At 51.7% G+C, this 26,089-nt stretch overlaps 1 protein-coding gene across 15 annotated transcripts in view; it reads right to left on the bottom strand.

Moving 5' to 3' along the window:
• MORC2 (MORC family CW-type zinc finger 2) overlaps window positions 1-26,089 on the bottom strand; it is a 418,351-nt gene that overhangs the window by 10,202 nt on the left and 382,060 nt on the right. For 14 of the 15 annotated variants that reach the window (XM_029619027.1, XM_029619026.1, XM_029619028.1 and 11 more), the window contains 3 exons: window positions 18,203-18,344; window positions 3,788-3,967; window positions 3,421-3,514 (listed from right to left, as the gene is read on the bottom strand). In XM_029619027.1, coding sequence (XP_029474887.1) covers window positions 3,421-3,514; window positions 3,788-3,967; window positions 18,203-18,344 — 416 coding nt within the window. The remainder of the gene's footprint in view (window positions 1-3,420; window positions 3,515-3,787; window positions 3,968-18,202; window positions 18,345-26,089) is intronic. The other variant, XR_003859131.1, reaches the window with a different exon arrangement.

Below are 26,089 nucleotides of genomic sequence, written 5' to 3'. Positions count from 1 at the left end.
GTTCCAGGGGGTATAGGGTTTCTAAGGCCAATCCTCCTTCGAAGCTGGCCTCCAGGGCATTCCATTCCAGGTCAATCAGTTGTTGTACAGCCTGCAACATTGGGAAATAGCATGAAGCCTGGCGGAGGGACACCAAAATGGGGTTCGTCTTTGGTTCCGCTGTGGTACTTGTGCCTGGAATGGCCAGAGTCTTCAGGGTCAGAGACACGAGAGCTGGTAACTCGTCTTTGGAGAAGAATCGCAGCATGGTTCGGTAGGATTCCATCTTTGGCAGGATTTCCCCTTCCTCCAGGGAGTCAGTCTCGTCCCCCGAGGTGTCTGTATCCCCTGAGGGGAGGCTCTTGCTTAGATGGGGCACGTCTCGAGAGGTCCGAGAGTTGCTTGGAAGGTCTTGTGCTTCTTGGTGGAGACTGGGACTGTGTCGCAGGCGGCACCGATTGCGCCTGGCCAAAGATTTGCAGCCCTTTGAAGAATTCCACCCAGGAAAAGGTCCCTGGGTCCATATTGAATCCAGGTGGGGTTATGGTGGAGGCCCCCGAGGTGCCCTCCTGTGTGGGTGCCGAGTCGGAGATACAGGGGTACTATCATTAGTGGATCTGGATCCCTCTAATGGCTGTGGGGGGGGGGGAGGGGGCCTTGCTTAAGCTCCCCTTGAGCCTCTTCGCATTGCTGGCATAGGGAAGAGGCCACTTCAGGTTGCGCAGCTCTCAGGTGACAGGCTGGGCAGAGGGCTTGTCCCTTGGCCGGCGGTGCCATGATTTGTGCGCGTGGAGTGACTCAAAACTCGTCTGTGCGCGTTGGTACGCTCGCCGGGAAGCTTAGTTGTGCACTCCGGTTGCATTGACGATGTACGTGCGGGATACGCAAGATGTGCGTGCAGGCTACTAATTTTTGCGCCTGGCTAAGATGTGCACGCCGCTGTGCGCACAGGTCCACCTGTGCGGACTGCTATGCACCCGGCACCGTTGTGCGTGCCGCTGTGCGCACGGCACAGTTGAGCAGGCAATACGGCGGTCAAGGGGGGGGGGGGAATGGCGCAGACGACCACGCGGACAAGATGGCGACAACCCCCCCCCCGGGAGGGTCTCCACGTGTGTGGACCCTCGCGCTGGATCAGGGTCTAGCCCAGACGGGGCTGCTCAACCCGATTTAACAGACGCCAGAAGGGACAATCTGTGCCGCTATTTGAGCCTTGGAGACTTAAGAGAGGTGTCTACCTTACTTGGTCTCGGCGTTTCCTGGTCTCATGCCGGGCGGTCGCCGGCTGCAGGGGGAGAGGGACTTTCACCGCCGCGCTTGATTCTACACCCGCTGCCTCTCAGCCGCTCTGGGGGCTAAGTCCACGCCGGGAGCCGGCTACCAGAACGAGGCTTGTCTCTGAGGGATCTCAAAAATCACCTCAGGAATTTTCGACTGGGGGAGGGACCGTTAGGTATTACCGCAGGAGAGCAGGGCTCGTCTTCTAGAGGTAAGTTTTCTTTCTTCTTTGGTTTAAAATTTCTAACACTATTCTAGTGTGTGTAGTGTCCCTATATGCTTAGGAGAGGAGAAATACTGAAGAGCTAAGCTTCCTGCACAGGTATATGTAGGCTGACGTCAACTTTGAAATCTGACTCAGTCTCCCATCTATTATCAGGAGTACACTATACCCATTGGTCCTGAGTCCATTCACAGAAATAGACTACTGCAACTCGCTACTCTTTGGCCTTCCAAAAAAAACCATCTCCCCCCTCCAATTGCTGCAGAACGCAGTTGTACGCATCCTCACCAACACTCGCAGAAACGAACACATAACCCCAATCCTCAAAGAGCTACACTGGCTACCTATCCAACAGCGTATACAGTACAAAACCCTCACAATAATACACAAATCCTTAGCCAACCCAGATATGAACTGGCCCCATAGCACCTTCTCCTTCCGCAACACAAACAGACCCACCCGTTCACACTACCTAGCAACTTTAAACATTCCCACACCCAGACTCACCCACTACAATGCCACCAGGGAACGAGCCCTATCCATTGCCGGCCCCATACTCTGGAATTCTATGCCCGCTGACATATGCCAAGAACACTGCCTGCACAAATTTAAACAAAAACTAAAAAACTTGGCTCTTCACACAAGCATACTCATGATCTCAAGGACACTACACTGCATCCTATACCATCCCTACTCCCTGCCCTCTCAATAACCTACGCCCCCCTCACTTACCTTAACACCTCACCACACAGTAGCTCTCCTCACGGAGAATACTAAACTTCACCTTACCCGAGTTTATCCTACTAAAAACACACTGAATTATATTATGACACTAATTATACTAGTCAATTTAGATATATATGTACATTATTGTATTATTTAGCAACCCCTATTTGTCACATTATAAACCTGTTACTGCTGCACTAAACAAATATAATCTGCTTAGCTGTTTCTCTTATTATAGTTACTCTGTAAAAGCTGTTATATTGGTTACACTGTAAAGCTCTGTTGCTGACTCCATGTTGCCTGTAAACAGATATGATGTCCAACAACGAATGTCGGTATAGAAAAACCTTAAATAAATAAAATAAATCTGGCTACAAGCTAGGAAATTACTCTTTACCTGAACTCAGCCAGTCCCAGCCAAGTACAGAGTTGGTCTCCAGCTGCGAGGGGAGAGGGCAAACGCCTTCACCACTGTGCTTGGCTTCCTGTACCCGCTAGCCTCTCAGCTGTTTGTCTCTCTATAGCTAAGTCTACGCCAGAAAATCAGCACTCTACTGAGGGAGGGGTCCACAGATATCACTTCAGGAAGACTCAACAGAGAGAAGCCATAAGGTATCATCACAGGAGAACTAGGCAAATTCATTTCCTTCTTTCTCCTAAATTTTTTTTTAAAGCATGTCCACCATCTGCTGAAGACAAAGAATATTGGCAGACTGTCAGTGCAGGGGTATATATACTTTGACATCAGCTTTGCTCAGTCTCCATCTGCAGGTAGAGGTGCATAACCCATTGATGTGGATTAACCTGTCTGAATGCTAAGAAACTCAGCACTGCATTTGTAAATTATTATAATCACCCCCTTACCATTCTTTCCTGGCTCAGGGCACCTTAAAGGTAAGGCTACCAATACCAGCAATCCACCTCCAAGCAAGAAGCAAATACACGTGCACATACGCACAAGACAGATGCAGAAAAGGAAAGAGGGTCTGTGTGTCTGTATGCATGTGTACTCTCACCTTGGATGTGACATGGGGTTTGCATGCAAGTGAATTTGTTTCTGTGCATGTCAGTTTAACTGTAGTGCAGTGTGTTAATGTATGTTAAACAGTGGCTGTGTTTGTGAATATAGACCCTCTGGGTTTACAGAACAACATATGTCTCTTGTAACAGAGCTGCTATACACTCTGCAAGATTTCTTTCCTTATAAAGCTTACCAAAGGAAGAGAGACTAGATCCTCTGCATTCATGGAGCTTAGCTCGGTCTTAGATACTGGGAAATTTGGAGGCAAGAAGTATCGCAAACAATTTCTAAAGATACAAAAGAAAGACACATCGCTAAGTAAAACATCTTGAACTGAAAACAATGCCTCTAATCATAATCAAGGTACACATCTAAGTTTCTCTGGAGGTTAACAATTATGATTTCCATAGGCTAACCTGGTGACAATTCTGTATCCCTAATTTTATGGCCGTTCCATAAAATAGTTTCATGGGGGGGTGGCGGCAAGAAGTCCAATAACCTGTCTTCTGTAGAATCTAACAGATTTCCAAAGCAGCACTTAAACAGAAAAACCAACCCACCTCAGAGTCTGTACCAGAGAATCCATTGTTCCGTGGCTGGCACTTGGCTCTGTGGTGTCTGGCTCGATCGGGGTACTATCTGATGTTGAAGGCTCTATGTACCTCTGCTGGGTATCTGGAGTCTGGTACTCTGGAGATGGAGGTCTCATCAACCGCACATCCTCACTGCCCTTCTCAACCCTGAAAAGAGAAAGTCAACATTGTTTTCTGTACTTCATGATCAAGGGCCACAACTCTTCCTTATGGAAAAGATGCACCACTTTCGGGTTGCCTCCTTCAGCCACTGGCACCTGGTCCAAGCCTCCGTGGGTCCAATACATCTGGGCTAGTGTCAGGCACAGCTGGATCAGGAGAGGCAGAAACCTGCTGAGCTCTGACCCCTGAATTGTCAGAGTTGACATATGGACTGCCCAGAGCATCCTCATCCCGAGGACTCTGGGCGCCGCCACAGAACCGACCCCTGGAACATCCAGGCTTTTTGCCAGGACACGGATCACAGAGTCCCTGTTCCGGTCCAACTGCCAAACTGGTTCAGAACCGCAGGTTTTGTACCACCTCCAACTGCTGGAGATAGATAAATACTGAAGAGATGCAGGTAGCACACAGACTTAAGATGGGTTGCTCTCAAAGTTTTTCTCTGTCTCCATCTGCTAGAAGGGAGGCAAAACCTAGCAATCTGGACTGATCCGGGTATGTACAGGGAACACAGAGCTCCTATGCCGGTCCAACCGCCTCATGCATGAGGATGAAGTGATGAAAACATTGTGGGATCCTCCTATGCATCTCTGGAAGGATGCCCTCGTTGTCAAAATCAGGATCCCTCCAGTTATCAAAACCCTGCCCTACTAGTCACACCCCCAAAATAGCCCTGAGGAGCCTGCAGTTCCTGACAACATGGCTGCCTTTGCCTTGCCTGGTGGCGAAGAGGCGCTGACTTCAAAGGTGCTCCTGTGCCTGTCTTTTGTCTAGACTGTTGCTCCTTCTGCCAGCCCTGACCCACCCTCTCCCAACTGAGAGGCAGCAGCAGCACACCCTGGAGCGACAAAAGCACCATCTCCACAAATGCTGCAGAGACACAAAAACAAGGCCCAACCCCTTGCCAAAAATAAGCACTGCCACCCAACAACTCCCTTCCCAGCAGGGAAGGGAGTTGTTGGGTGCACCATAAGGGCCCCAAACAGCCTTCCCGGCTGCTACAAACCCTGCCGTTCTCCTAGTTTCTTTTTTTTTCTTTTAAAACTGTAATTAAAAACCAAGAAGAAAACACCAAGGGTACTTTCCCTAAGGCCTAAGAGCTGCAGAACTCAAACTGTGCTCTGGTGGGGGAGGAGGGGGGGGGGGGAGAGGACTGGAGGACTTGCCCCACCTGCTATACACACCACAGCAGTGAAAGACCGAGCCAATCAAGGGTCCCTGACCGCCTGCTCTTTCTCCTTAATACCAGATGGGATAACCCCACCAGGGCCTAGCAACTTCCCCTGGGAGGATCTTCTGAATTCCCTTTCCTATTTCTTTTTTTGGTTTAGACTGCAGGGATTGCACCTCTACCATCTGCTGGAGACAGAGAAATACTGAGGGACTGCAGGTGGCATACTAGGTTATAGGCCAGTGTCGGTGAAACTTTCTCTGTCTCCATCTGCTGGAAGGGATGCAAAATCCAGGAGTCTGGACTGATCCGGGTATGAACAGGAATGGCCTTTGGATGGCAAGTCCTTGAATGGTTTCAGGAAAACTTTTCTACAACTTTAAGGGAATTGATATACCCATAAACATCAAGGAAAGATTTTTGCATAACACACTGCTGGCCAATGATTTGAGCTTTTGCAGTATTTTGGATGATAATGTTTCATCATATATGGTCAGGAAGCACACATAAGAAAATTATTCTTTACCTGCTAATTTTCGTTCCTGTAGTACCAAGGATCAGTTCAGACGGTGGGTTATGTCCCCCGTCCAGCAGAAAGAGTCAGAACAGACTTCGAAGGGTGTTGGCATATAAGCCAGAGCACCTCTGCAGGAGCTCAGTATAAAGTATATCAAAGCCCAACAACAGAACACTGAAGAAGCAGAATTAAACTCTGGAATTTGTTGCCAGAGAATGTGGTTAGAGCAGTTAGTATAGCTGTGTTTAAAAAAGGATTGGATAAGTTCTTGGAGGAGAAGTCCATTACCTGCTATTAATTAAGTTCACTTAGAGAATAGCCACTGCCATTAGCAATGTTAACATGGAATAGGCTTAGTTTTTGGGTTCTTGCCAGGTTCTTATGGCCTGGATTGTCCACTGTTGGAAACAGGATGCTGGGCTTGATGGACCCTTGGTCTGACCCAGTATGGCTTTTTCTTATGTTCTTAAGTGTACTTAACCTTAACAGATACTAAACAACAAATTCAACATGTAAATCAATGTGCGGCAAGGACTGCCAACTTGCAAGGAGCTGTGGACACAGACGTGATGGACGAAAAAGACACACCATTCTTCAGAGAGAAGATAGAAATCCGAGCAGAAAAAAACAAAACAAGAACCCAAGAGAGGTGGGCGTCTGGACTGATCCTTGGTACTACAGGAACGAAAATTAGCAGGTAAGGAATAATTTTCTTTTCCCTGTACGTACCAGGATCAGTCCAGACGGTGGGATGTACCCAAGCTTCCCTACTCTGGGTGGGCCCCTGAAAGCCCTGCTCAGAGGACCTGGTCGCCAAAGTGTCCAGAGTCTGGCAACGCCAGGTGTAGACGATAATGTCTCGTGAAAGTGTGCAGTGATTTTCAGGTTGCCGCTCGACAGATCTCCTGAGAGAAAACAGACCGCACCTCTGCCCAGGAGGCTGCCTGCGAACGAATAGAATGAGCTATGACGCCCCGAGGGGGAATCTGCCCCGCTCCGATGAAAGATGAGGAAATGGCGTCCTTTAGCCATCTCCCAATCGTCGTCTTCGAGGCCTGGGATCCTTTCCTCGGATCCTACCAGAGCACGAACAGATGATCGGAGACCCGGAAGTCGTTAGTGACCTCCAAGTAGCGGAGCAACGTGCGCTTGACATCCAAAAGACGGAGAGACCTTGGCTCGTTGGATGAGAAGGAAGGAAGCTCAACCGTCTGGTTCAAGTGGAAGGCCGATACTACCTTGGGCAAGAAGGAAGGAAAGGTGCGGAGGGAGGACCTCCCCCACCCCCCCCGAGTCCGTAAATCGGAGATAGGGTTCCCTACAGGATAACGCTTGAAGTTCCGAGATGCGGCGAGCGGAGCAGATGGCCACGAGAAAGATGGTCTTGAGAGTAAGATCCTTAATAGTTGCGTGGCGCTGAGGCTCGAAAGGAGGCCCTGACAACGCTCGAAGAACCAAGTTGAGACTCCAGGAGGGGCACGGATCCCTCACCGGAGGTCGCAAGTGCTTAACCCCCTTGAGGAACCGGGCGATGTCAGGCTGGAGCAGAAGAGAAGGATGCTCTCCATACTGTATGAGCGAACCAAGGGCGACCACCTGGACCCGCAGAGAATTATAGGCGAGACCCTTATCCAGGCTGTCCTGGAGGAACTGCAGGATCTGAGAGACTGATGCCTTCGTGGGACGAGTGCCATGATTGGAGCACCACATCTCAAAAACCTTCCAGACTCGCACATAAGCGACCGAAGTAGACGACTTCCGAGCCTTCAGCAGAGTCGAGACTACCGCCTCAGGGTATACTCTGCGCCGCTCAAAAGCCAGGCCACAAGACAGAAGCGTTCTGCCTGCTCGAAAAATACCGGGCCCTGGTGGAACAGACGAGGAAGACGTCCCAGCCGAAGCGGACCGTCGATCGCTAGCTGTAGAAGATCCGCAAACCAGGGTCGACGGGGCCACTCTGGAGCCACCAGGAGAACAGGCCCCTGATGTCGTTCTATTCTCCGTAGAATTTTGCCCACCAGCGGCCAGGGAGGGAAGATGTAGTGAAGAAGATGGCGAGGCCACGGCAGGACTAGAGCATCTACCCCTTCCGCGCCACGCTCTCTTCTGTGGCTGAAGAAGCAGGGGGCCTTGGCGTTGAGGGACGTCGCCATCAGGTCCAAGTGAGGCGACCCCCACCGATGGACAAGAAGCTGCATCGCTTCGGAGAGAGACCATTCTCCTGGGTCTAGCTGTTGTCGACTCAGGTAGTCCGCCTGAATGTTGTCTACCCCCGCGATGTGTGAAGCCGCGAGGCGTGATAGGTGAATCTCTGCCCACTCCATCAGTCGCGCCGTCTCGAGCGATACATGTCGACTCCTCGTGCCTCCCTGGCGGTTGATGTACGCTACAGTGGTGGCGTTGTCCGAGAGTATTCTCACCTCTCGATTCCGCACCAGCGGAAGGAAATGTAGGAGCGCCAGACGCACTGCCCTGGTTTCCAGGCGATTGATCGGCCACGACGCTTGTGTCTTCATCCACGTCCCCTGCGCCGAGCTTCGTTCGCATACTGCCCCCCATCCGGAGAGACTGGCATCGGTGGTGACCACCACCCAGTTGGGGACCTCGAGGGAGATGCCTCGGGCTAGATGCCTCGGATCCAACCACTACTGCAGGCTATCCCTGGCAACCTGCAGGAGAGGGAGCACCATCTGATAATCTTGCGAGCTGGTTTCCAGTGGGAAAGCAGAGCCACCTGGAGGGGACGGAGGTGAGCGAAAGCCCAGGGCACGAGGTCGATGGTGGAGGCCATCATGCCCAGAAGCTGAAGATAGTCCCAGGAGGTGGGTTCCGGTAATGCAGTAAAACGTCGTATGTGTTCCTGTAAGGATTGGGCCTTGTCCGGTCGTAAGAAGACCTTGCCCTGACGCGTATCGAAACGTGCACCCAAGAAGTCCAAGTTCTGGGAAGGGACGAGGGAACTCTTGGCGAAATTCACGACCCAGCCCAGGGAACGGAGCAGTTGAACCACCCTGGCGACTGCCAACTGTCCTTGGACAAACGACTTCGCCCGTATCAGCCAGTCGTCTAAGTAGGGGTGGACGAGGATGCCCTCTCTCCTCAGAGCTGCCGCCACTACCACCATGATCTTCATGAAGGTTTGCGGAGCGGTTGCCAGCCCGAAGGGGGAGAGCCTGGAACTGAAAGTGTTGATCCAGGATCTTGAAACGGAGGAACCGCCGGTGAGCCGGGAGAATGGGTATGTGGAGATAGGCCTCTGTCAAATCCAGAGAGGCGAGGAACTCCCCCTGATGCACTGCCGCGATGACTGAACGTAGCGTCTCCATGAGGAACCGGAGGACCCAGAGAGACTTGTTGACCTCCTTGAGGTCCAGAATTGGATGGTAGGAGCCGTCCTTTTTGGGCACGACGAAGTAGATGGAATAATGGCCCGAGCCCCCCTCGCCAAAGGGGACGGTTGAAATGGCCCCTATATTCTGCAATTGGTCCAGAGTCTGTTGTACCGCTCCATCTCTTGAGGTCCGACCCACAGGGGGAAAAGAGGAACCTGTCCCTCGGGGGATGGGCAAACTCCAAGGCGTAGCCGTTCCTTAGGATATCCAGGACCCACTGGTCTGAGGTGATGTGAGCCCACTCCTCGTAGAAGTGCGAGAGTCGACCCCCGATCTTGGGGGTGGAGTGGGCGAGCCTGGCATCATTGAGTGGACTTGGGGGGGTTCCCCTGGCCGACCCCTCCCGAGCGGGTCTACGCCCACGAAAGGACCGGGGCCAGGACTGAGATCTGGAAGAGGGCGTCCGTGGTCCCGTCTGTCTGTAACTCCGGTATCGACGCTGGGCCTTGGCCCGTGTCCGAGAGGCGGTAAAAGACCGGGAGGTGCGCTGTCTGTCCTCAGGCAAGCGGTGGACCGCGTTCTCCCCCCAAGGACTTGATGATCTGGTCTAGATCCTCACCAAAAAGGAACTTGCCCTTGAAGGGGAGAGAGCCCAGGCTTGATTTGGAAGAGGCATCCGCTGCCCAGTTATGGAGCCACAGGAGACGTCTTGCCATGACTACCAAAACCATGGACCTTGCCAGCACCCTGAACAGGTCATACAAGGCATCCGCCCCATACGCTATGGAGGACTCCAAACGATCAGCCTGGGCGGCTTCCTCAGGCGGCAGGTCTTGAGAAGAAGTTGCTGAACCCAGCGAAGACTTGCCCTCTGCGCGAGAGAGCTACACATGGCCGCGCGCATACCTAGAGCAGAGACTTCAAAAACTCTCTTAAGGAAGATTTCCAACTTGGAGTCCTGGGTGTCCTGCAGCGCAGTCCCGCCCGTAACCGGGATAGTTGTCCTCTTGGTGACCGCCGATACCGCCGAGTCCACCTTCGGCACCCTGATTAACTCCAGGAAATCCTCCGGGAGCGGATACAACTTTTCCATCGCCCTGCCAACCTTCAAAGAGGATTCAGGAGTGTCCCATTCCCTAGCCAGGAGCTGCAAAAAGGAGGCATGCGTAGGGAACGCCCGGGACAGCGGATGCAAGGCGGCCAGGACTGGATCCCCCTTCTTGGAAGACGAAGAGACGACTGGGGCAACCGGAGCCAGTGGGTCTTGGGGGGGGGGGGTGTCCAGGTCCAGTTCCTCGAGGATCTGAGGGATCAGGTCGTCTAACTCCTTCCTCCAGAAGATGCGGAGCGCTCGCGGGTCATCACCATCTGGCTGAGCGTCTGAATGAGCGGTGTCCAGCAGGACAGGGGGATCCCCCCCGATCCAGGGAGGCACCCGCCCCCCCCCCCAGGGGCAAAATGGACCCTGGCGGCCCCTCGGAGAGCCCCAGGCACCTCACCCGCTACATCAGGGGTACCCTGTGGCGCAGCCATGAAGCGTGGTGCTTTTGCGGGGGGGTGGACCCGGGGGCGGCACACTGGAAGCCTCCAGCTGCTGTAAATATGCGTTATGCATAAGCAAAATGAAGTCCGGCGAAAAAACCAGCATGCCCGCGGGGGGGGGGGGGGGGCTGACAACGGAGGCAGCTGAGGAGCCCTGGTCAGGGAGGGTCTTTACCGGTGACAAATTCGGGGGAGAGGAACCCCGAGAATCCCTTCCCTCCTCCTCTGACCCTGGAGAATCGCCGTGCTGGGAATCCAAAATGGCCGCCGTTCCCGCCAAAGGTAGCGAAGGGGCCGGCCCGCGCCACCCGGGCCGCGCTGAGGGTGAGAAAGAAAGAGTGCTGATCAGCTCCGAGGTGCCTTCCCCGCTGGGGAGGCGCCTTGCACAAATCCCCTCACGCGAAATCCTCGACCCTGACTCGCCACAGGCCAAGCACCGGGACGGCCGAGGCATGATGGCCGCTGGGGGGGGGGGGGGGGCCCTGAGAAGACGGAGAGGTGCCACGGGGGGGGGGGGGGGCCAAGAACAAGCCTGCACTGCTCGCAAACGCCCTGGACGGCAGCAGGGGAATCACCCCTCCCTGTTGCAGCGGCCCCGGGGAAGATTTAGTCTCGGGGCAGTGGGGCAGTCGTCGGCACCGTGTGGAGAGGCTGGCACCACCAGCTTCCACCTATTCCGCCGGAGAAAAGGAGCCGCTGACTAAAAAAGAAAACCTAAAAAGGAACCAGAATGGAGGGAAATAAACAAACTTACCCCCAGAGGCCAGAGAAGGAGGAGGAGAGAGAAAGAGGCAGCTCAGCCTGCAAACCACACCTCCTCAAAAATTGGACACCTTTTTTTTTTTTTTAAACTAACTTGATCCAAACTGCAATTGAAGTAAAAGGAAAGAGAAGAAATGAAAGAACTTAATCCCTGAATACACTGGGGAAGCAACGGGTTCTCCTACTCTTATCTGCTGGAGTCAGAAAGATACTGAGCTCCTGCAGAGGGTGCTCTGGCTTTTATGCCAACACCCTTCGAAGTCTGTTCTGACTCCATCTGCTGGACGGGGGACATAACCCACCGTCTGGACTGATCCTGGTACGTACAGGGAAAGGAAAATTAGTTTCTTACCTGATAGTTTTCGTTCCTGTAGTACCAAGGATCAGTCCAGGACACCTGAGTTGTGACTCCGCACCAGTAGATGGAGACAGACCAAAACTTGTGGGACTGAGCCATATACGACCCTGTGCCAGTCACAGCCCCTCAGTCTTACGTAATGTCAAAGTAGAAATGCAACCAGAGAAAAGAACATAACTAGCTATAAAATATCTGTAATTAAACGGAACATAATTCCAAACCCCTTCAGAAACTGGACTCCCCAACCGGGAGAGCCAAACAAGCGACCAGGTTATCTAATAAACGCTGAGCGGACTCTCCGTTACCTCAACGCAGCGCTGCGGGCGGGATCCTGGACTGATCCTTGGTACTACAGGAACGAAAATTATCAGGTAAGAAACTAATTTTCCTTTCCCTGTACGTACCAGGATCAGTCCAGGACACCTGGGACGTACCAGAGCTAACTTACCGAGGGTGGGAAGCAGAGAGTCCCGCTCGGAGTACCCTCTCTCCAAATCCCCCGGGTTCGGTAGCCTGGACATCCAATCGGTAATGCCTGATAAAGGTATGCAACGACTTCCAGGTAGCTGCCCTGCAAATCTCTTGAGGCGACACCTGAGAAACTTCCGCCCAAGACGCAGCCTGAGAACGAGTCGAGTGAGCCCTAAGACCCACGGGAAGCGGTTTACCCCGCACCAGGTACGCCGAGCCAATGGTCTCCTTGAGCCAACAGGCGATCGTCGTGCGGGATGCTGCGGCCCCTTTCTTTGGACCAGAAAACAAAACAAACAGATGATCTGTTACCCGAAACGGATTAGTGACCTCCAGGTAGCGTAGGAGAGATCTTCGCACATCAAGTCTCTTTAATTCCCTTGCTTGTGGATCAGAGGAGTTCCCGACTGCAAAAGCGGGCAGCTCAACTGACTGATTCAGATGAAAAGCCGACACAACCTTAGGTAGAAAGGAAGGGACCGTCCGCAAAGAGACTCCCGAATCGGAAATATGCAGAAACGGTTCCCTACAGGAAAGGGCCTGCAACTCCGAAACGCGCCGTGCCGAGGCAATCGCCACCAGGAATACAGTCTTCAACGTGAGGTCCTTAAGAGTTGCACGCTTCAAGGGCTCAAATGGTGCCGAGCATAAGGCGGAAAGAACCCAATTAAGGTTCCAGGATGGACAGGGAAACGCAATGGAGGACGGAGATGCTTAGCCCCCCGAAGGAAACGGGAGATATCCGGGTGAAGAGCCAGGGAGTAACCACGGACCTTACCCCGCAAACAACCAAGCGCCACTTGGACCCGTAGAGAACTGCATGCTAAGCCTTTGGCCAGACCAGCCTGGAGAAAAGCCAGAATATCGGATACCGAAGCGGCCGTGGGATCCACACCCCGCCTCACGCACCATTCCTCAAAGACCACCCAGACCCGGACATACGCCAAAGATGTAGACTGCTTCCTGGACCTCAGCAGCGTGGCTACCACCGCGTCTGAGTAACCTTTTCTCTTAAACCGATTCCTCTCAAAAGCCATGCCGCGAGACAGAAGTGATCCGCATCCTCCAAACAGACGGGGCCCTGACGGAGGAGCCCCGCGAACCCCTGGAGACGAAGGGGAGCCGCCACCGACAACTGAATGAGGTCCGCGAACCACGGATGGCGCGGCCATTCTGGTGCCACCATGATCACGTTCGACGGGTGTAATTCTATGCACCGGAGAATCTTGCCGATCATCGGCCACGGGGGAAAAACGTACAGCAGGACATCCGTCGGCCAGGGAAGCACCAACGCGTCGACTCCTTCTGCTCCCCTTTCTCGACGCCGACTGTAAAATCGCGGAGCCTTCGCATTGTGCAACGTGGCCATCAGGTCCATGTGGGGAAGACCCCACGTCTTGCAGATGAGGCGAAACGCTTCGTCCACCAGCTCCCATTCCCCGGGATCCAGATGATGACGGCTGAGAAAATCCGCCTGAACGTTGTCGACCCCGGCGATGTGAGAGGCTGCGATGTTGCTGAGATTTAGCTCCGACCAGGCCATCAAGAGCCGCGCCTCCTCTGCCACCTGTGGGCTTCTCGTCCTGCCTTGGCGACTGATGTAGGCCACGGTGGTTGCGTTGTCCAACAACACTCGGACCGCCCTTCCCCTCAGCAGTGGTAGGAAGGATTGTAGCACCAGACGGACCGCTCTGGTCTCTAGTCGGTTGATAGACCACCGGGCTTGAGACGCTGACCATAGGCCTTGAACTGACCTTCCTAGACAGACTGCTCCCCAGCCGGAGAGACTGGCATCCGTGGTCACCACTGTCCAGTTGGGCACTAGTAGCGACACTCCACAGGTCAGATGACTGGAATCTAGCCACCAGGACAGGCTGGATCTCACCCGTCCCATGAGTGGGAGTGGAAGGTGGAACTCCTCCGAAACCGGCTTCCAGCGGGATAGTAAGGACGACTGCAATGGACGTAGATGAGCGAACGCCCAGGGAACCAACGCGAGGGTGGAGGCCATAGAACCCAGGACCGTCAGGTAATCGCAGACCCGTGGTCGGCGGAGCGACAATAAGCGCCTCACTTGAGACTGCAGTTTGCACATCCGTTCCTGCGATAGGAACAGCCTGCCCCGTTTCGTGTCGAATACGGCTCCAAGGTATTCCAAGGTCTGTGTGGGTACCAATTGACTCTTGTTGAAATTGACTACTCAGCCTAGAGACTGCAAGAGCTGTAGGACCCTGGCCACTGCCAGCCGGCACTGATCCTCGGACTTCGCCCGAATCAACCAATCGTCCAGGTAAGGATGAACCAGAAAACCTTCCCGGCGTAGCTGCGCCGCCACCACGACCATCACCTTCGTGAATGTACGAGGCGCCGTTGCGAGACCAAACGGGAGAGCCCAGAATTGGTAATGCCGCCCTAGGATGCAGAACCTTAGGAATCGCTGGAACGACGGCTGAATGCCTACGTGAAGGTACGCTTCCGTGAGATCTAGGGAGGCCAGGAACTCTCCTGGACGCACCGAGGCGATCACCAAATGAATAGTCTCCATTTTGAAGTGAGGCACGCGCAGGCATCTGTTCACCCCTTTTAGATCCAGGATTGGTCTTGAAGTGCCGTCTTTCTTTGGAACGATGAAGTAAATGGAGTAACGTCCTTTGCCGTGCTGACTGACCGGAACGGGGGAAATGGCTCCCAAACTTTCCAAGCGCCGGATGGTGCCTAGCACTGCTGCCTTCTTCTCGGGAGCCTTGCACGGCGAGACAAGGAATTTGTCCGCTGGGGAACGAACAAAATCTAATGCGTAGCCGTGTCTTATCACGTTGAGGACCCACTGGTCCGATGTTATTCTGGCCCATTCCTTGAAGAACAAGGTCAACCGCGCCCCTACATTGGGAACGACTTGCTGGGGCTGCGGTGAGGGATGGGCCGGCCGCGTTTCATTGTGAAGTCTTGGGCCCCGTACCCGACGGGGCTCCTCCCTGTCTACCGAAGCGTTTACCCCGAAAGGACTGCTGCCCCTGAGGGTTTCGAGAAGAAGCTGACCTATATGAGGGGCCGGTAGACCTTTGAGGACGCGACTTCCTGGGCCCTCGAAAACGGGACCTGGCCGGAAAGGAGGAGCGTGCCCTGGATCTGTCCTCGGGAAGCTTAAAAGCCCTGTTCTCTCCCAGAGAAATCATTAAATCATCCAACTCCTTGCCAAACAACAATTTTCCTTTGAACGGCAGTGCCCCAAGATGAGCTTTGGAAGAACCATCTGCTGCCCAGTTGCGCAGCCACAGCAGGCGACGTGCCGAGACAGCCGCCACCATGGACCTAGCGGATGTACGCAGCAAATCGTGGAGAGCATCTGCCCCATACGCTATTGCCGCCTCCAACCTATCTGCCTGTGATGCCTCTTCCGCCGACAGACCCGCGTTCGCCTGAAGAACTTGGGCCCAGCGCAACTCGCTCGCATAGCGAAGTTGGTGCAGATGGCGGCCCGCACCCCCAGGGCAGACACCTCAAAAATCTTCTTGAGTTGCACTTCCAGCTTCCTATCCTGTATATCCCTGAGAGCCGTGGCTCCCGTAACCGGAATGGTAGACCTCTTTGTCATCGCAGAGACTGCGGAATCCACCTTCGGCAGTCGGAGGAGCTCCAGCGCATCCTCTGGTAGCGGGTAAAGTTTGTCCATGGCCTTGCTGACCTTCAATCCTAACTCCGGCGTATCCCATTCTCGGAACAGGATATCTGTCGACGAAAAGTGAAAAGGAAATGCGACTGCCGGCCCCGTGAGACCTAAAAGAACCAGATCCATGTTGGCCTCTTGACGGACCACCACCGGTGGAGCCTCTATACCCAGTTCCTGAAGAATTGCTGGAATTAGTGGGGCCAGTTCCTCCCTGCAAAATAGCCGGACCACCTTAGGATCATCCCCCTCCACGGCTAGTGTCCCTTTGCCCGCACTGGGCTGGACGGAACCGTCCGCAGCTGCCTCCGCGGCCCCCATCAGGGGCTCCTCTGGAGAATCTGAGTCAACTGCCGATGAAGTTTCCGTATCAGACTCCTGAGGGACGCCACGCGGGGGATGCTTCCCACGCGGGGGATGCTTCCCCCGCGAGGGCTCCCAGGAGCCCTCCGCAACATCCGTAGTCTTCCTTTTCTTCGGGGCGGACCTGCGGGTGCCCCCCACAGCGACGTCCCTTTGGCTGCGCTTGCTGCACTTGTATTTGAGAACCTTGTGCAGCAAAAGCACAAAGTCAGCGGAAAAAGAACCAGAGTCTGATGAATCATCCCCGGTATCCCCCGGGGACCGAAGCCCCTCCGTGGGGACCCCCCCCGCCGGATCCCGATGCGGGGAAAGCGCGGGGGGCAGAGCTGTATCACCTGCTGCATTCCGAGCGATTTCGTGGCCGAAGCTTAAAATGGCCGCCACACCCGCACTGAGCGGGAAAAGATCTCGGGGCCTATCAGCTGAGCCGCCCCCCCCCCCCCCCGCCCGGCGGCGATCGCGCGGTTCTGGACTGGGCCCCCCGAGGTGCCCCAGACACCCCCTCTCCGCCCGAGATACAGGAACTGCAAAGGCCTGCGCGCGCGAGCCGAGCCGCAGGCCCGACAGGACGACCCTCGTGGCATGCCGGCGATCGCGGCGAAAAAGGGCGGAGAGACGCGGCGAAAATCAAACTAAAATTAAAATTCAAAATTCGGCGACCTCCCTCCTGCTAACGGTGCCCCCCCCCCCCTGAAATCGGAGCGGCGACGCGAGGAAACGGAGAGCCGGCACAACAAAAACAAGAAAATTTCTTTTTTTTTTTACAAAAGCTTGTTGCTGTCCTTGGTTCTGGAGCCCTGTTCCTGCAGGGGTGAGTGAACCGGGCTCCCCGGTGTCACCCCTGACGCTGCTACTAGGTAAGCCGGGTCCTCGACCCTAGCAGCGGCCTCGACCAGGGGGGGATGGTCCCCTCAGAACCTCACAACCCCCCTGGGAAGCAGGGCGGACAGACTTCACTCACCAGAAAAAAAAAAAAATTTTTTCAAAAAGCTCAACTAAGTTTACCTCAAACAACAAAAATTACTTAAAAGTAACCAGCCCTGACTGACTACCAGAATCAGGTCAGGCAGGGGCTGTGACTGCACCTGCACCACCTACTGGAGACAGAGTAAGACTGAGGGGCTGTGACTGGCACAGGGTCGTATATGGCTCAGTCCCACAAGTTTTGGTCTGTCTCCATCTACTGGTGCGGAGTCACAACCCAGGTGTCCTGGACTGATCCTGGTACGTACAGGGAATTGACACTATTTTGAATTGTACATATTTTTGCAGTCACTTTATTTATTTATTTATTATTTATTAATTTATTGGTTTTTATATACCGCCGCTCATCAAAGATATCACGTCGGTGTACATAGAACAAAAATACGCAGTTGCGTGTACATATAACAGTATAATAATATCTGAATTCCACAATAAATTAAAACAGTAAAAATACAATATCAAGAGCAACTTAATTAACGGAATATTAGATAGAAATATAGAGTAAAAAAAATAAAAAAAAAATGTGATTGCATAACTTAATCTAGTATCAAGGCGAAAAACTGGGGGTATAGGAGGGGTGGGGAGCAAATTGGAACGGGAAGGAAAGAGAAAGGGTAAGGAAGGAAAGGGTTATATACATATGTACAGAGGGCGAGATCAATGGTTATAAGAGAGTAACAATAGTGCTAGAATGACTAGAAGAGGAGGGCATAGTTAAACTAAAGTTGAGAGTAATAGTTTAGTGAAAAGATGGAAAGATTGGCCTCCCCTGCAAAGAGAGAACTCTAGAGACCATGATTATAATTTATATTGAAATAATTTCTTCTCTCAGATTATATATAAGGATGTCCCTATGGTCTGAACTATTTTCAGCTAATTCTTTGTTCACCATTATTTTGGTACACTGGCAATTAGTGGATAGTTTTAGCTGTGGTTCTTATTGCTAGTACTCTGTGGTTAGTAATAGTAGTTCTGAATACCAGAGATCAGTTAATGGTTAGTAGTTCTAGTTACTGGTGATATTCCATGGTTAAAAGTGGTGGTTCTCATTACCAGCGATCTCTAGGTGTTGTGTCTGTTGGCACATAATCAAATTTCACTTTCCAGCGCACAGCATGCTTTCCCATCTCGACAGCAGTCACTCGACCTGTGAACCACTCCTTATTAACTCGTACCTCCACGTGCAGGCCTTTATCTAACAGACAACAAGAACAGAGAATTAAGAAATATTTCCTATAACACAACCCAGCAGTCAGGTCTCCAGTTGCTAGGTATTTAAAGCAACAACTCAGATCCCCAGATAGTTGGGAAACAATCCAGATATCTAGCACTCAGAAAACAAAGTTGCTTAACTTATGGGGGATTCTCTGTAGATAGCAACATAAATCAGACACACAACTGGATGACATTATCTAATAGCACAAACAGGTTTTCCTGAGCACGTGCAGAACTTCCTGTGAAGCTGCTGCTTCACAAGTCCCTTCAGTCTATTTCACTGTTTATAAGTCAACTCCACGGGAAGGTTTGTGTGTCAGTCATCCCTGTTGCTCAAGGAGAATCCCTGCTCAGATAAGCAACTTTGCTTTCTCTGCTGACAAGCAAGATAAATCAGCCACACAAATGGGAAATCCCATAGCCAAGGGTTGCACTAGAGCAGCGGTTCTCAACCAGGGTCGCGACACACCAATGTGTTGCCAAGCACCAGCTGGTGTGTCGTGGCTCCCGGTGTCCCAAAGCCCCAGTTATACTTCCCTTTACCTTCTTCCTGCTCCCGCAGGCCAATGGGAAACCTCCTCCCTTTTTCCTGCCCCCGCGGGCCAATCGGAAACCTCCTCCCTTTTCCTGCCAGTGGGAGGAGGAAGCCGCTTATTGGCTGGTGGGGCAGGAAGAAGGGGGGCATCTCACAGCCCGGGGGTGGGGTGGTTTGAGGGGGGCTGGGAGGAGTGAGTGTCTCAGGCCCATGGCGGCAAAGAAGCCTGATCCTGTGACCGCCACGTGGAAGTGCTGATATTAAACACAGCAGTGAGCCACAAAAAAAAGAGGTCAGCCACGCCAGGATTTCCCGCTTCCAAAGCGGCAGGGAACCGGGATTGAGTAGGGATTCCCCAAAGCGGCAGTGAGTCGCAAGCACAAAGAGGCCGGTTGCTCCGGGGATTTCCCCCCTGGTGCAACAGTGAGCGCGGCAAAGCCGCGATTAAAGTAAAAGTGGCGTTCAGCCATGCTGATTACAGATGGGGCAATTGGAGCTTCCAGCGGCCGTAAAAGCAGCAGATGGGGGGCCGCGGGAGCCTAGGGATAACCAGACAGCCAGAAGAAAGGCTTGAGCGCTGTGGCATATTTTTCTAAACTAAATGTTTGCTGCTTCAGTGCGGCTGAGAAGGCAGCGACAGCCCTGGGAAATCTGCCACTGCGAAATTAAAGGGGAACACAGCATTGGGGCTCCAAGCAAAGTGTGTATGAGAGACAGAGACTGGGCAGGGAGGTGACTGGGGTGTGTGTGAGAGAGTCTGGGCAGGGAGGTGACTGGGGTGTGTGTGAGAGAGACAGACTTGGCAGGGAGGTGACTGGGGTGTGTGTGTGTGAGAGAGAGACTTGGCAGGGAAGTGATTGGGGTGTGTGTGTGAGAGAGAGAGACTTGGCAGGGAAGTGATTGGGGTGTGTGTGACATACAGAGAATGGTTAGGGAGGTGACTGGGGTGTGGTGAGAGAGAGAATTGGCAGGGAAGTGATTGGGTTGTGTGTGAGAGACAGAAATGGGCAGGAAGGTGACTGGGGTGTGTGTGAGAGAGTCTGGGCAGGGAGGTGACTGGGGTGTGTGTGAGAGAGACAGACTTGGCAGGGAGGTGACTGGGGTGTGTGTGTGTGAGAGAGAGACTTGGCAGGGAAGTGATTGGGGTGTGTGTGTGAGAGAGAGAGACTTGGCAGGGAAGTGATTGGGGTATGTGTGACATACAGAGAATGGTTAGGGAGGTGACTGGGGTGTGGTGAGAGAGAATTGGCAGGGAAGTGATTGGGTTGTGTGTGAGAGACAGAAATGGGCAGGAAGGTGACTGGGGTGTGTGTGGCACACAGAGAATGGTTAGGGAGGAAACGGGTGTGTGTGAGACAGAGAGAGATAAGATTAGGCAGGGAGGTGACTGGTGTCTGTGTGTGAGACAGAGACTGGTCGTAGGGTTTAATTGGGGGGTGTGTGTGTGTGTGAGTGACTTGTGGGCCCTAAAGAAGAGGACATTGAGGACAAAGCTTCAGCAGCCGCTGCTGCTCCTGGTATGTGCTTTCAAGGGAAAGGAGTAGGAGAGTTGCTGGAGAGGGTAAGTAAAGGTGGCATTTTAAGTTTATTTTTCTTGATTGACTGCCATTTTAATTATTGAGTATTATGTGATGTGTCTGCTGTTTTGAAATATTTTATTGATATTTGGACAATTTTTAATAATTTTTATGAGTTTTAATTCTTTGACCTTATTCTGTTCATCAGCTGTTTTGAACATTTCTTAATATAGTTTTACAATTATTTCTGTGTGGGGATCTATAGCAGCTTGGCTTGCTCTGTTTCTTAGTAGGAGGTGAATTAGTGTTTAGGATCCGATTTAATATTTGTAGTGTTGCCTTTTCATAGATAGGGTTGTTATGTGTTCCATAAAGCAGGTGTAACTTTGTGCGGATTAATTTCTGTGCATTATTGCAGATCCTGGGACTGTGTTAGGTGCTATATTTCTCTTTCCATTTCTCCAGGTTTGCACTGCATGCAGAGTGGCTTTTTTGGGTTTCCATTCCAGTTTCTGTCTCCATACTTATAATCTGTGGTCTTTCTGTACTTGAAGGTCGATTCTGTGTGTGTGACCAATGTGAGCTATTTTACTAGCATGTAGGCGTTTGTATCAATCTTATTTGTTGTGTTTTCTCAAAAGGATATGCATTAGTGGTAAATTACTGCCTTTTCATAAGGAGGGCTATTGTGCCTGGTAGTAAAAGGGAGTTTGTTTTGCTTTTACTGAGATGTCATCAGAACCAGAATATCTTTTTTTTGCATGGTGAGTTCTAAGGGTAATGCCCTAGTTCTGCTCTGCATCCATTGTTGGAGGTCAAGGGGGTTCCCGTGGACGCAGACTGTATGTTACATATAGCCCCATGACGGTCACATGTTCAGTGTGTCACGCATGTGAGAACCATCTGTCAGGTGTATCCTGGCCAAAAAAAGGCTGAGAACCACTGCACTAGAGAGTAGTATGGTGGAGGAACTGATTAATTGAAAAATCCTTGAAGTGTAGCTTGCCCAAACATACCGTCTAGACCAGTGATTCTCAACCAGTGTGTCGCAAAGCACCGGCAGGTGTGTCGCGCACTTGCTGCTCTTCCCCCCCTTTCACCTCAGCGAGACAAACGCTGCTGCTGTTCCTGCTCGGGCTATCAGCACATTCAAGCCCCGAGGGGGAACAGCAGCAGTGTTGGTGAACATGACCTTTTCTTCTTCCCGCTCCTGTGGCCTGGAAGAGGAAGTGATGTTTACCGGGCACGCGGTAAGAAGAAAAGGCAATCACATCCCAAGACTTTCCCCAGCCTTGCTACACTCAACAGTTTGCCTGTGCTGCGATCATCCTGACCCAGAGCAGTCAGCTGAGAATGTGGCTGCCAGGATTTCCTGCCGTGCGGCTGTTGGGGAAAGCCGTCCATCGGCTGCCCGGAGCTGAAGATCTTTGCTAGGAGCTAGTGCTGCTGCCCGCCCCCACCGACCTCCCCTTCTCTTGCCAGCGTGACACCAGCAAGAAAACATAAAAATTATAATAAACTGCAAAAAAAAAATAAAAGGCTGGGGTGAAGAAAAAACATAAAATTACATTCTAGGCTGACTGCTCTGTGCTGTGATAGCAGCACAAGCAATCAGGTGAGTGCTGCCTTCTTACCACTGCAGGGCAGGGAAGTTATTCCTGCTGCAGTTTCTAGCTTGTCGGGACTCTGCTTTTAATAGCAGCATACCGGCTTCCTTGTGCTGTAGCTGCCATGTGCGGTGGGGGTGGGTGAATGACAGAGAGAGTGAGCCAGCATGTTGTGTAAGTGTATGAGAGAATGTGTGTGTGTGAGAAAGAGATTGGTCAGAGGTGACTGGTGTGTGCATGTGTGTGTGAGAGAAAGAGATTGGTCAGGGAGGTGACTGGTAGGTGTGTGAGAGAGAAAAAGACATTGGTCAAGGAGGTGACTGGTGTATGAGAGAGAGAGATTGGTCAGGGAGATGACTGGTGTGTGAGAGAGAGAAAGTGTGTGTGTGTGTGAAATAGACTAGTCATGGGCCCTAAGAAAGAAGAGCATGACGACAGAGCTTCAGCAGCCCTTGCTGCTTCTGGTATGTGCTATTGGCCTACAAAGGAAAGGAGTAGGAGAGTTACTGGAGAGGGTAAGTAAAGGTGGCTTTTTAAGTTTATCTTTCTTGATTGACTGCCATTTTAATTATTGGGTATTATATGATGTGTCTGCTTTTATAAATATTTTATTGGTGTTTGGAGAATTTTTAATGACTGAATGTTATTCTATTTATCAGTTATTTTGAAACATTTATTATATTCTAGTTTTAGAATTATTTTATATTTCTCAAGGAATGTATAAATAGAAAACTGGAGACAAAAACAGAACTGGAAACATCAAGAAGCCAAACTCTGTATGCAGTGCAACAACACAAAAACAAAAACATTAGCTTTATGGTCACTTTATTCTGTATTTGGTGAGGGTCTGTCTGGTTCTGCGTGTGTGACCCAGCTAAGGGTGTTCTGCAAGCTTGTAGTTTCTTGGTAGGGATTTATAGCAGCTTGGCTTATTCTGTTTTCCTAATAGGAGGTTTATTGGTGTTTAGGGTCTGGTGTAATTTTTGCAATGCTGCCTTTTCATAGGTAGGGTTATTACTGTTTGAGTTCCATAATGCAGGTGTTACTTTGTGCGCATTAGTTTGTGTACATTATTGCAGATCCTGGAAGTCTGTTAGATGCTATATAGGAAAATTGGTTCTTACCTGCTAATTTTCGTTCCTGTAGTACCAAGGATCAGTCCGGACTGCTGTGTTATGCCTCCCTTCCAGCAGATGGAGACAGAGAAAAGCTGAAAAACACCCCCTAAATAACCTGGTGTGCAACCTGCGATCCCTCAATATAATGAATATCAAAGCAGAATGAAGTAAAATTTAACAACCAATGACTAGATCAAGCCAAAGATTAACCTTATAAAAAACTATAGCTTGGGACAAAAAACAATGTCGTATATGTGTGCAATCTTCGAAAAATCTGCAAAGAGAAAAGGAACAAATAGCTGAGTGGACTCTCCTGCATATAGGCGGGCATCTGGACTGATCCTTGGTACTACAGGAATGAAAATTAAGCAGGTAAGAACCAATTTTCCTTTCCCTGTACGTACCAGGAAAAGTCCAGACTGCTGGGATGTACCCAAGCTGCCCTAAAAGAGGTGGGACCCTGAGAGTCCCGCTTGAAGCACACTGCTGCCGAAAGAATCCACCTTCGGATCCCGGACATCCAAACGGTAATGCTTAGCAAACATGTGCAAAGATTTCAAAGTGGCCGCCCTGCAAATCTCTTGGGGCGACACACATTGGCTTTTTGCCCAGGATGCTGCTTGTGACCTAAGGGAATGCGCCTTTAGACCATCCGGTACTGGTTGCCAGTGACATATGTAAGTTGAAGCAATAGCGTCTTTCAACCAGCAGGCAATAGTAGTTTTAGAAGCCTTAGTCCCTTTCTTAGGACAGCTCCACAAGACAAAAAGAAGATCAGACAATTGAAAAGGATTAGTTATCTCCAAGTACCGCAAGAGGACTCTGCGGACGTCCAATCTCCTCAGATCCTGAGCTTCAGGGGAATTCCTATCCTCATCTGAGAATGCCGGTAACTCAACTGACTGGTTGACATGAAAAGCCGATACTACTTTCGGTAGGAAGGAAGGCACTGTCTGAAGTGAAACCCCAGAGTCAGAGATGCGCAGAAAAGGCTCTCTACAAGACCACGCTTGAAGCTCCGAAACCCATCTAGCCGAACAGATAGCCACGAGAAAAACCATCTTAAGCGTATCCCTCTTTAAAGGCTCAAAAGGAGAAGCGCAGAGACCATGGAGAACCAAATTTAAACTCCATGACGGACAGATCGCGAGTACTAGTGGCTTTAAGTGTTTGGCCCCCTTCAAGAATCGTGCCACATCTGGGTTAGTAGCAATGGAACACCATCAACCTTACTCCGAAAACAACCCAAAACCGCTACCTGCACTTGGAGCGAGCTGGATGCCAAACCTTTCTTTAAACCGTCCTGCAAGAAGGCAAGAATATGGACAATAGCGGTCTGCCGTGGGGACACACCAAACCTACTGCACCAAGAATCAAAGACCTTCCACACCCGAACGTAGGTAAGAGACATAGAAGTTTTTCGAGCGCGGAGAAGAGTGGAAATAAAAAAGAAGGGCTACCCGGAGGCGGTTAACTGTCTCCTCTCATAAGGCAAGCCGCTAGACAGAAGCTATCGGCCTGATGGAAAAATACTGGGCCCTGCCGGAGGAGGTTTGGCAGATGACAGAGGCGCAAGGGACCTTCCACCGCCAGGTTGATCAGGTGTGCGAACCATGGTCGTCGCGGCCACTCCAGTCACCAGAACCAGTCCTCGGCGAGATTCTATTCGCCGTAGAACGTTTCCCACCAGTGGCCATGGGGGGGAAACACGTAGAGAAGAATGTCGGGAGGCCATGGAAGGACCTGTGTTCCCTTCTGCGACTGAAGAAGCGAGCTGCCTTCGCATTCAATCGAGTCGCCATCAAATCCAGCTGGGAAAGCCCCCACCGACGGATCACAAGGGCCATCGCATCCGCGGACAGTTCCCATTCGCCGAGATCTAAGTGTTGTCGGCTGAGAAAATCCGCTTGGACATTGTCCACCCTGGCTATATGAGACGCTGCAAGACTGGCCAGACTGCGTTCTGCCCATACCATCAATCTGTCTGCCTCGGTGGCGACTGGTTGACTCTTTGTACCTCCTTGACGATTTATGTAAGCCACGGTGGTCGCATTGTCGGATAGAATCCGTACTGCCCTGTGTCTGACCAGGGGAAGAAAATGGCATACAGCTAGGTGAACTGCCCTGGTTTCCAATCGATTGATGGCCCTCTTGGCTTCCTGAGTTGTCTACTGACCTTGTGCTGATCGGGACTGACAAACTGCTCCCCACCCGGAGAGGCTGGCATCCGTCATCACGACTGCCCACTGAGGATTCTCCAAGTCCATGCCCTGAAGCAAGTGATCCGGAATCAACCACCAATCGAGACTAGCCCTGGCTGGTTCCAGCAGGGGTAAGGGCAAGTGGAACTCCTCTGATTTGGGATCCCAACGGGAGAGCAATGCTCTCTGTAAAGGTCTCATATGAGCAAAGGCCCAAGGAACCAGCTCCAGAGCTGACAACATAGAACCAAGAACTTGTAAATAGTCCCACACTGTGGGCAAAGGCAGGGCCAACAGGCGCCTGACTTGGGACATCAACTTCTCCATCCTGAGGCTGGGTAGGAAAACCTTGCACAGCGATGTGTTGAAACAGGCTCCCAGAAATTCCAACTCCTGAGACGGCACCAGCTGGCTCTTGTTGTAATTGACGACCCAGCCTAGGGATTGTAAGCGTTGTACAACCGACTGGACCGCCAGTCTGCAAACTGTCTCCGACTTCGCTCGGATGAGCCAGTCGTCCAGGTATGGATGAACTAAAATCCCTTCCCTCCGAAGGCACACTGCCACAACCACCATCACCTTGGTGAAAATTCGCGGAGCCGTCGCTAGTCCGAAGGGAAGGGCGCGAAACTGATAATGTTCTCCTAAGACCTGGAACCGCAGAAACCTCTGATGGTGGGCACGGATTCCTATGTGCAGATAAGCTTCCGTCAGATCCAAAGAAGCCAAATATTCGTTTTTGTGGAC

The sequence above is a fragment of the Rhinatrema bivittatum genome, chromosome 11, assembly GCF_901001135.1.
Source record: "Rhinatrema bivittatum chromosome 11, aRhiBiv1.1, whole genome shotgun sequence".
NCBI lineage: Eukaryota > Metazoa > Chordata > Amphibia > Gymnophiona > Rhinatrematidae > Rhinatrema > Rhinatrema bivittatum.
Note: the sequence above shows the minus strand (reverse complement) of the source record. Positions and strands in the feature narration are given on the sequence as shown.